The sequence below is a fragment of the Gymnodraco acuticeps genome, unplaced genomic scaffold (genome assembly GCF_902827175.1).
Source record: "Gymnodraco acuticeps unplaced genomic scaffold, fGymAcu1.1, whole genome shotgun sequence".
NCBI lineage: Eukaryota > Metazoa > Chordata > Actinopteri > Perciformes > Bathydraconidae > Gymnodraco > Gymnodraco acuticeps.
In genome coordinates this window covers 1,281-13,244 of record NW_022989889.1, presented here as the reverse complement: position 1 = coordinate 13,244, position 11,964 = coordinate 1,281, and the positions used below count along the sequence as shown (strand labels likewise).

The 11,964-nt window shown below is 47.1% G+C and overlaps 1 protein-coding gene across 1 annotated transcript; it reads left to right on the top strand.

Moving 5' to 3' along the window:
• Positions 1–1,016: 1,016 nt before the first annotated feature.
• On the top strand, positions 1,017–6,189 carry LOC117535044 (ribonuclease inhibitor-like; the record flags this gene model as incomplete). The annotated part of the gene is made up of 4 exons (XM_034199362.1): positions 1,017–1,240; positions 1,613–1,759; positions 3,348–3,394; positions 3,480–6,189. Coding segments are annotated over 4 exons (909 nt in total), but the record flags the coding sequence as incomplete, so codon positions are not given.
• Positions 6,190–11,964: the final 5,775 nt, after the last annotated feature.

Below are 11,964 nucleotides of genomic sequence, written 5' to 3'. Positions count from 1 at the left end.
TACATTAAGTATAATACAGGTCTCAATCATACATTAAGAATAATACAGGTCTCAATCATACTTTAAGTATAATACAGGTCTCAATCATACATTAAGTATAATACAGGTCTCAATCATACTTTAAGAATAATACAGGTCTCGCCAAATCTGAGATCCCACCATGTGCCGTTTCCATGGAAACGCATCCCTCGCCATAAAACACGATATTGTTGTGATACCTATGCAAATGGTCTAAAACAGCACCAGACTTCAGATGATGGCCAATGGTCCAGCCTTCAATATGTCTATGTGCCATTAGCGAGTTTTCCTCAAAAGCTGTTGCCATGGCAACGCATCCCTCGCCGTCAAACACGATATTGCTATAACTCCTATGAAAATCGTCAAAAAGTGCTTAAACTTCACGTGTGCTAACAGTCCAGCCGTGACGACATCTACGTGACAGTTTGGAGAGTTCTTCAAATGCCGTTGCCATGGCAACACAAGGCTCGCCATGAAACACGGCTTTCTCATAACTTCAGTGAAAATGCTCCAAACAGCCCAGAACTTCACAGGTTTGGTAACGATGCAGCCATCAACGCATCTACGCGTATTATGGGGTGTCATCAAATACCGTTGCCGGGGCGACAGATCATTCGCCATCAAGTTAGTTCAAAAGTTTGTAGTTCAAATATTCTGCTGCTTTTACAAGCCTTTTCACTTGTTTTCTTCTCATCACACATTCAAGCCCCCAGTGCTCATGTGTCATTTCAATCTAAAGTCTTTACTTTCTTCTTACACTTTACATTTCAGCATAGCAGTTTAGCGTCAGATGTTCAGCATGAAGCATTCCCACTAGCAATTTCTTCAGGAATTGCATTCTCTAGTTATGAAACCACATCCTACAATCAGTGCCTCTGTTCTACACATTATATTGTGTCCGTCTGCAAAAATATTGGAAGTATTTTCTTCAGATTATGTTTTATGTTCTGTTCAAAATAATTTTTCACCTCCATCTCATTTCTTATCCAGAGTGATTGATTTTAAACACAAATGTTGTCTCTCTTTTTGTTCACTCTGGTCTCTTCAGGCTGAGTGGCTGCAAGCTGTCAGAGAGAAGCTGTGCAGCTCTGTCCTCAGTCCTCAGCTCCCAGTCCTCTAGTCTGAGAGAGCTGGACCTGAGTAACAACGACCTGCAGGATTCAGGAGTGAAGCTGCTGTCTGCTGGACTGCAGAGTCCACTATGTGAACTGAAGACTCTCAGGTCAGAGACCAGAACAGTTTGACTTAGCCAGCCATACAAGTCAATACCACCATCAGCCATGCTGCTGTGCTGTGGGAATGCCATCATCGATTCAAGATTCAAAGATTTGGTGTTCTGGTGGTGTTGGAGGTCTGATGTCCAAACTGTAGTAGAGTGTCGGCTGCAGATCTTCTTGTAGTCTTCTCTCTGTGTCTTTGTTCACATTATTCTCTATTCCCTTGTTTTATGATCTGTTCATATCAATAAGACCCTTACCATGGCTGTCTGGAGTTTTAGGTGTAGAGATGACCCAGAGGGGATGCAGAAATAAGCCCCACCCCCTTCCAGTCCTGGACCCTCAGATGATCTGACGGCTTGTTTGTGTGTCTGCAGGCTGTCAGGCTGTCTGGTCACAGAGGAAGGCGGTGATGCTCTGGCCTCAGCTTTAAACCCCTCCCATCTGAGAGAGCTGGACCTGAGCTACAATCATCCAGGAGCCTCAGGGGGGAGGCTGCTGTCTGCTGGACTGGACACGCTCAGGTATGGAGAGGCACTCAGTCTGATAGAGGAGGTATAAACGGGCTGCTATGACCTGAAACATCCAGAGCTGATAGACCCTGACTCTTCACACTGTCTGCCGTCAGCTGCTAGCATCAAACACAAATGTTCCACCACTGAGAGGAAACCCCCCCTCAGTGGTCAATGTTCATCGTGGAACGTCCAACAGGAACAGAGTGGGGGGGTCTAGTGTTCACACAGATTTAGCAGAAGAAGTGACATCATGAATAAATAAACTGATTCATTTCCAGATGGTTTTATTGAGTCTTAGCAAACGGCCAATCAGAAGAGTCTTTATCAGTTTGTTGATAAACTCCCCCCCCCCCCCCCCACCCCGTTCAGCTTTAAATTCAGAATGAAACAACAAAAAAACTGAAAAGTATAAAAACAATTCAGGAATCAGAAATCAAGACCAAAAGATAAAAATGAAGCGCACAGTGAACCAAAGAGAACCCGTATTTACTGATGCACCCAAACGCTGCACTCAGGGAGCATGGAGCTGCATGTCCCCAGGGGCAGCCCTGGACTCAGACCCAGTCCACAACAATTGGCATCGAAACGCAATGCCGGAGGCAGCAGTGTCACAACGCCTTAATCTTAATTTATAATTTTATCGAAGATATGACAATATTAGTGATGTTGATTAGACGATGTGTTTACCGCACAGTATACAAGTTCAACTTACAGAGCGAGGGAGGACACTCCTCAGATGCCTTGACCATGTGGTAACATCAGGAAATGGTGACCCAAAAGTACACACAAAAACATATAGTAGTATTAGTTATTATAGATCAGATGATGAATAGGGCGTGCATATGTAGTTTAAAGGGGAATGTAACTGTCTGGCAGTGGGTGTCAACATCTGTCCTGGTTCTAGCCGCAACCTTAACAAATATAAAATGGACCTATGGCACCTGTGCTCCTGTGCTCCTGCGCTCCTGCGCTCCTGTGGGGATTGTCCACAGTACTGAATGTATGTTAGTCGCTTTGGATAAAAGCGTCTAACAAGTGACATGTGATGTAATATCATTGTTTTTTATAATACTACTTGAATTAATACTTAATACACAAGTAATACACTTTTGTTTGATCTACAAGTTTTCATTAGACATTACACCTCTCATGTAACAATTGTTGTATTTATTGTTTGCTTACCTGAGCAGCACACACTAACTGGAACAACTAGGTTGAAAGGACGCTTCTTGAATGAACTTCTTCTCTATAGTACTCACCGCCTCTTTATACATCAATGTTTTGATCTCGTCTTCTTTCTTCTTCGTGTGTGCTTATTTGACAGATAAGAAACACACAACTGCATCAGCTGTCGCCCTCTGTCGCCTGTCAGCGCAACTGAAATGATGACGTTCAAAATATATATATATGATGCGTTCCACCTCAGTGTTTGTAGATGTAATGTGTGGGGGGGGTGGAGTGTCTACTGTATAAGTGATTCAAATACTGAATGTTGAGCTGGAACAGGAGTGATGTGATGTGATGGGGGGGGGGGGGCGCAGTTTGTGGACGTATGACACATTCAAAGACTAACTGACCCCCCCCCCCCTGCTTTCAGCCTGGAGCCTGCTGCAGTTTGGTTCTTGAGGCCAGGCGTCAGGAAGTGTGAGTGTGTTTTTCATCATGAACATCTTCACACTGAGACATCAGGACTTTAATAACCTTTGATACCTGCTGTGTCTCTCATCAGATTCCTGTGGACTCACCCTGGACTCAAACACAGCACACAGAGAACTCAAACTGTCTGACTACAGCAGGAAGGTGACAGATGTGATGGAGAATCAGCAATATCCTGATCATCCAGAGAGGTTTGACTCCTGGCCTCAGCTGATGTGCACAGAAGCTCTGACCGATCGCTGTTACTGGGAGGTCGAGTGGAGAGGAGAGGTTCATATATCAGTGACTTACAGAGGGATCAAGAGGAGAGGAGAGAGAGAGGACTGTTGGTTTGGAAGGAATGATCAGTCCTGGAGTCTGGAGTGCTCTCCTAAAGGTTACTCTGTCTGGCACAATGAGAGAGAAACAGTCATCTCCTCCTCCTCCCTCCTCTACCATGTATCCACCTATATACTTTCTCCCTACCTCCCCTCTGGTAGAGTAGCAGTGTATCTGGATCGTCCTGCTGGCTCTCTCTCCTTCTACAGAGTCTCCTCTGGCTCACTGATCCACCTCCACACCTAACCCACATTCACTGAACCTCTCTATGCTGGCTTCGGGTTTCGGTTTGAGTTCTGGTCTTGGTCTGGTGCCTCGGTGTCTCTGTGTGCTCTGCAGCAGTGATACCCCCCCCCCCCCCCCTCAGCATCACTCTCAGCTGAGAGCCTTTCCTTCGTACGCCCCTCAGCAGAAACGTTACCTGTGCTCTTTGAAACCAGACCACAGAGAAAGCAAAGCTTCAGATTCAGAGCGACTCTGGTTTGTAGACAGCGTCTGTGTCTCTGTCTCCAAATGTCTTGCTGTTTCTCCAGATGTATGAATGTTCCCGCTTTGCTTCGTTCAGCTTGAGAAATACAGACTTCCTTTATGTTCACATAGTGTGTTAATGAAGCTGATTCTGAGTGATCATAATGAACACCAGTCACTGCCATACTGTCATGATCCCTCTGAGCACTAGAGGGCAGCAGTCACTGTCAGTTCTATATAACCCTTCTTAATATTCACCAATATAAATCAGTGTGTTTCAAATATAATCCTTGCGTCTTCAAAAAGCATCAAATATGACATATTCCGCAAAGCTTGCAGCAGAGATCGGCCACTCAGCCTCCCTGTTCAGGCCGTATCGCAGAGACGCTCCAAGTGTGGCAAAGTCAAAACTGTCCAGCTTAGAGTTAACACATACATATACTCCTGTTTGCCTGATTGATCATGACGGATGTATTTGGCTGTACACACATTACTTATATTACATATACTAACTCTTTACATTTGAATCATCATTAAAGTATTTTGTCAGGCTTTCTAAAATAAAAGTAGTGTTCTTGTTGCAGAGTTTGTGAATGAACCGCAGCTGTTGCCTGGCAACGTAATCCTGTTGATAATCAATAAGGCTTATTACTGTGGACTGTTTGATATGTGTAACACCAAGCAACACAGAGACAGTCTTAGCATGACTCAGTGGTCGAGGTAATAAAGAAAATAATTAAACATATTTTTAATATTCACTTTATTTTGAAATGAAAAGAAACCGGTAAATAAATCCAGTTTCCGGTGCGCTCCGACTCTCGGTCCTGAAGATAGAGATGATATAATCAAACACATAAAACATGGATGATTGTGTCTTATTGTTGAGTTCATCACAGGGTGAGGTTTAGAAAAGAATCACAGACTAGATTCCAGTATTTCTCTTCCTCACCGACGGCAACAATTATTCAATAAAACCAATAGAAATACGTTGTTTTTAAAATGGTTCTCATTCGTTAAAAAAAGTAAGATGGTGAACTGGAATCAAGAGATCGGATCACCTGACTATAACCCGACATGCCGCGAGACTGGGTTGAACTGGGACAGATACCATCATGTGTCCTTTCATCTGGAGTCAGGATGTACCGGAGGACTCTCTGCAGACCAGATTGGTGTGTTGTAACCTTTTAAATCTACAGTGAACTTATTCAAATGGAGTTCTGGAGTCTCATGTTCTGACCTGTTGAATTGAATGTGTCAGGGATGAATGTGAAACCATGGATCCCAGTCCAAGATGTATTCATGAGATAATGTTGGAGAGCCAGGAGAGGATTGTTCTCTGAACAGAACTGTGGAGTCTATCTTTATATAACATTACAAGACTGATTCTTATCATTACATTGTGCTTATTGTGCTCATGAGATTGCTATGACTATAGAATAAATAGACTCAATCACTAGTCCCAGGTTCTGAAGTGTTAGATACCAGCCAGGGGAATAGTCAGAAGAAAGTTCAGCTTGCAATAGGTTGTAGCAGAAGCCAGAAGCAGGCACTGTAGAAACAATGAGTTACTGAGGCTATGGCCTTGGCCGCCTGGGTTAGCTCCGCCCCCAGCTGGGAGTCAGTATGACCAAGATTCCACTTCTCTGTAGAAGCTTCATCAAAACTAATGAGTATGATGGTGCCAGAGTAGGGAGGGACTTCCACAGGCCGGCCGCATGCTGATTGGAGGATCGTGTTGCCAAGAGACTCTGAGTCTGCCAACCAAAGAGAACCAAGTCTAAACCGCGGTATCTCTTCAGCTAGTCTTGACCAATCAAAAATGTACGGGCAACGCCCTGTGTGATAACATGTATTGTCGCACGAGGTTCGAGGCTCTAGTCTTGACGGATTTGGTGGTTACAGATTACAGCTTTGCTGCCTGTGATTCCCAGAGACTTGATGAGCCCTTGGCCAAGTGATATCTCTTTTGCTCTCTTTACAATAAATAGTTAAACTTCGAAGTTGTCTGTCTTTTCTGGAATTCCGAACCCAACAGAACTCTGAGACTCAGAACCACCATGTGTATCATCAGCCTCATCTAAAGTTATAATGTTGTACACATCTTTATGGGACATTTTTGGCAGCTGTGAATAAAAGGAAGACACACACACACACACACACACACACACACACACACACACACACAGCCGGTGATGAAACAGGAACATGTTTTATTATCATCCTTCATGAAGCTTTGCAGAACGATCAGGAGAGGAACGTCTTCTTTTACTTTTGTTGTACTTGTGTCTTTATTTAAAGGACAGTGCACATGAATCCACATTGCTGTAAGTGACCAGTGTTAGCCAGCAGGCTACTTTTCAACTGTTGTCCTTAGCAACATGTTAAACGCCCACAACAAGAGCAGAGAAATAAAACAAGAATAATGCTTCTTCTTTCAGAATGTTGGCTCTGTGTTTTAACTGCTGAAGGATTTGTGACGGACGTCTGGATCTGAAGACACAAGCTGAGCTAACGGTAGCATTTAGCAGCTAGCCCTTCTGTCCACAGGCCACTGGGGAAACCCTGATTTTAACATGAAACTGCTTTAATAATCTCCATTTCCAGTCGTTTTGGAGAAAAGGAGCCATCTGTAAATAATTGTTCTCGAAGCTATCAGAGACGCTAACGTTAGCCTTTAGCTTGCAGCCCCTTTATCTTAGGTCCACCAAACTGCACAAACTCCTCATGTCCAACAGTTATCAGCTAACGATAGCGGCAGCCGAACAACAGGTTTCTAACTCCTAACAGGGGGTGCATTGTGGGTAATGTAGGCTCCATATTTCAACAGGAGAGCGTAGAAGTGGGTTGGGTGCTAGCAGTGTAATTGTGCAGAGACGCTCCTTACAGTACATTATATATACATGTATATCTATATATTTATGCTCAGGGGAAAATACAATATGTGGCCGTTAAAGACGACACTGAGCTGTTTGCTCTGAAAGAAGGCAGAGATAATACAACGTGATAATGGCCACTTATTGATGTCACAATGTTTCTTTGCTTGTGTAACCATTAGCCAATCAGCAAACAAGGTAACCCCCCCCCCCCCTATCACCTGAATCTCCTCCTAGAGCTCCACTGTGTTTTAAAAAAAACAAACAATCATCTCTCAGAGGGGCGTGGCCAGCAGCAGCTCATTAGCATCTAAAGTAACAGACGGAGAATCAGCACTTTGGAAACAGGGTTGAAACAGAGGGGATTATGGGTAATGCTGCAATGATCTGTTTGGTGTTTCAGCCAATCAGAGACAGGCTCTGCATATATCTGAGACCTGTGATATATTGATGAGAAAGAGTATAATAGTGTCCTTTAAGAGTCCTTTAAGGGTCCTTTAAGGGTCCTTTAAGGGTCTTTGAGGGTCTTTGAGTGGGCTCCTGTGGCTTGAGGCTTCTCCACTCCTCTATTGAACAGCTCCTTCTGTTCTCTAGCATTCAACAGAAGGCCTCTCTGTCAGGAAATGATCATCCAGATGTTTGTAATTCCCCCTCTGTCTACCATTCCCTGTAGTCCCGCTCTGATTGGCTGCCCCCCCTCCCCTTCTTCCCTATAGGAGTCTGGTCTCTTGTGTTATCCGGGGTCAGATGTCTGTAGTTTTGGTCCTCTGTCCTTCCAGCTGGAAACAGGTTCTGATAAAGCTTTAACTCTTCATTAAATAACATCTTTGGTTTAAACCTGGATATCTGTCCCTCTGTGCGGCAGCTTCACTCTCACGCCCGGTGTGACCCAACCGTAACACTCTGAGCTGTGATGGAAGCTCGTCCTCTCACACATCATACGGCCTCTCCTCCTCCTCCTCCTCCTCCTCCTCCTCCTCCTCCTCCTCCTCCTCCTCCTCCTCCTTCTCCCTGGTTTTCTTGATGAAGGCGGAGGAAAGCTCCTTCAGCAGCAGCTCCTGAGACAGGGTGCAGCCTCCGCTCTGCAGGGGGTCCTCAGATTGGGGGTCCTCAGAGGGGGGGTCCTCAGAGGGGGGGTCCTCGGGAAGCAGTCTGAGCGGGGGGGGGTCGGGCACCTCCTGTGTCTCGGAGGCCCCCCCCGACAGGAAGCTGGTCTGCAGAGACTGGAGCACCTGCAGGCCGAAGTCCCCCACCTCCTCGTACAGAGGCTCGGGGAGCGGCGGGGACTCCAGACGCTCCTCAAACGCATCCTGCTGCACCTTCATGGGCTGCAGGGAAACAGGGACACACAGAGAAGGCATTCACTGGGGATGGCATTATAGTCTATGGGGACTTGCTTTGGACAGTTCTGGAGCGGTGCTGGAAGTTACTGAGGATCCTGAATCCATTTCTGACGTCTCAGGATCAAGCAAGTCAGTTCTAACCAGACAGAGGACAGATGTGCCCCCATGTGGACTGAGCAGTGCTGAGACCAGTGGACACAGAGAGCAGCAGATGGACATTATTACCTCTACTGGGGACACCTGGTTTAGAGAGAGGCAGTCTGTCCAACCCCGATGATCCAGAGTCCCCAAGTCTTCCACATCCAGCCCAAATGTATCAAAATCAGCCGAGAAATGTTATCATAAATATGAATACATATACAGTATATATACTGTATATATACTGTATATATACAGTACACATACTGTATATATACAGTACATATACAGTATATATACAGTACACATACTATATACTGTATATATACAGTACACATACTGTATATATACAGTATGTGTACTGTATATATACTGTACATATACTACAGTATATATACAGTACACATACTGTATATATACAGTATGTGTACTGTATATATACTGTACATATACAGTATATATACAGTATGTGTACTGTATATATACTATAGTATATATACAGTATATGTACAGTATAACAACATATGCACCAATAATGCCGCATTTATTTTCCTCCACAGGAAATACTCCCTGAATGTAAAATACTCACAAAGTACATGGAGAGCGTCCGTCTGTCGTGTAGCTTCCTCTGCAGAAAGAAGAAGATATAAAAAGTGAATTATTCTAAATAACTCTTCTTATTATTTCACTGTCAAAAGATACACCGTTGTTTTTTAACTCTCCCTGTGAAGTTTGGGAATATTAAAGATGGTGCAAGCTCTTACCAGCGTCTGATTGGCCGACAGCATGCTGCTGTTGCTCTCGTGTCCTCGGATCGGGACGAGCGGCATCGTGCCGAACTTCTGCCGCGAGATATCTGAGGAGGAGTGACGCCTCACCACCGGGGGCGCCGAGTCTTCGCTCTGCAGAGTCACCAACACATGCTGAGTCAGCAGGAAGCTAGCATTAACATCAACTCAGTGACTCCCGCAGCTCTATATACAAACTGCACTTTAGATATACACTATGGCGGAGCATTAAGGGACACCATTCATAGTTGTATTGTTGTGGGTGGGGAACACGATATAGTGTTGCCCCACGGACCAGTTAGTGGACGGCACCTTAATGTTCCGGTTTCCTGTTGTTGTCATTCCTGATTTGCAGTAGCATGCAGCTAGTACGTTCTTGTGTGTGTGGTTGATTGGAAAGTAAAGTGTGGAGTTCCATATTAAACTGCTGGAGTTTTGGGAGCATGCCGCTGTTGGCGCATCCGTCACCCACTGCCCCCATCTCCATGACCACCGACGCATCGGACTACGCCGTTGGTGCAGTGCATAAGCAGTGGGTTGAGGGCGCCACTCTTCTTTTTAGCCGCTTTCCTACATCTCGGAGTTGACCACGGACATCCAGCACGTGGCTGGCAAGTCCAACCTGGTCGCAGACTGCCTCTCCAGGGTCATCATCGGGGCCGTCCAGTTGGGAATCGACTATACCCGCATGGCAGCGGACCAGGTCACGGACCTCAGCACCCAGGCCCTGAAGGGGGCTGACGTGGGACTGTGTCTGGAGGATATGGATTTCGTTACTCTCCTGTGTGACGCTGTCCAGTCGTTCCCGCCAGCTGGATGCGCTCCGTGTTCGAGGCGGTGCACAACCTGTCGAACCCCACCGGGAAACCTTCGGTGCGGATGGTGGCCACGAAGTTATTCTGCCGGGGGCTCAAGAAGGCCGTGAGGACATCGGCTGGCACGTGCGTGGCTTGCCAGCGTGCTAAGGTGCACCGCCACACGAAGGCCCCCCTGGAACAATTCCTCGTGTCTGAGAGGAGGTTTGACCACGTCAACATCGATCTGGTTGGCCCATTACCCTCCTCTCATGCTTTCACCTACCTCCTAACTATGGTGGACAGGACGACCCACTGGCCGGAGGCGATCCCACTCGCTTCGACAGCGGCGGCTGACATAGCCAGGGCCTTCATTGCAACATGGGTGTGTCATTTCGGCACCCCATCGGACATTTCCTCAGACCGTGGTTCGCAGTTCACGTCCGAGCTATGAAACGCCGTGGCCAGGGAAATGGGGGTTAAGCTCCACCGGACAACCGCTTATCAGCCTCAGGCCAACTGCCTCGTTTCCATCGCTCCATGAAGGCGGTCCTCAGGGCAAGCCTAACAGACGGTAATTGGATCGACAAGCTGCCTTGGGCTATGCTGGGCATTAGGACCGCACCTTAGGAGAATCTGCAGTGCTCCACGGCTGAGATGGTCTACGGCCAGCCGCTGCAGGTTCCAGGGGATTATCTCCCCAACACATCGACCCCCTGGTCGGCGACCACCAAGCGCGCTTTCCTGCAGGACGCAGCTAAGGCCTTTGCTCCGATCCCCAGTGCTCAGCACGGCACTCCGGTGTCCCGGGTTCCCGTGGGGCTTCGCTCAACGGAGCACATGTTCATCCGGCACGACGCTCACAGAGGCCCCCCTGCAGCCCCCTTACGACGGGCCTTTCAGAGTCTTGGAACACGGGGGCAAGCACTTGGTGGTGGACCTGGGTGGTAAGGCCGAGCACGTCTCGGTGGACCGGGTGAAGAATGCTCATCTGGACTTGGACCAGCCGGTGGTGCTGGCTCAACCTCCGCGATGGGGCCGCGAGCGGTTCCGGTCCCACCGCTCACATCGATCGCCCCGGCAGGGGTCGCCTCTGAGGCTCCTGCTCTCCGGAGTCGCGGTGGTCGGCCTGTCGTTCCTCCCCGCCGCACGGATTTTGTGTATGGGTGAATTATGGGGGGGCTTGTGTGGCGGAGCTTTACGGGACATAATTCACCGTTGTTTTGTTGTGGGTGGGGAACACGATATAGTGTTGCTCCACGGACCGGTTAGTAGGTGGCACCTTGGTGTTCCGGTTTCCTGTTGTTGTCATTCCAGCTTTGAAGTAGCATGCAGCGTTCTTGTGTGTGGTTGAATGGAAAACAAATGGTGGAGTTCCATATTAAACACACCGCCTCCGACTCCCATACATCTGCTCTACAATACTGTATATAATATATACTGACCTGAGCTTTGAGGAAGCTGCTGATCCAGTCCCAGAGTTCAGCCTCGCAGGTACAACACAGGAACCTGAGAGAGAAAACGTTATTGATTTATTACGCGTGTTAGGACGGTAGGTTACCTACCGTAAGGTAGGGTGGTAGGTAGGTAGGTAGGTAGGTAGGTAGGTAGGTAGGTAGGTAGGTAGGTAGGTAGGTAGGTAGGTAGGTAGGTAGGTAGGTAGGTAGGTAGGTAGGTAGGTAGGTAGGTAGGTAGGTAGGTAGGTAGGTAGGTAGGTAGGTAGGTAGGTAGGTAGGTAGGTAGGTAGGTAGGTAGGTAGGTAGGTAGGTAGGTAGGTAGGTAGGTAGGTAGGTAGGTAGGTCGGTCATATGTCATCCTGCAGTTTTCGAGTGTTTG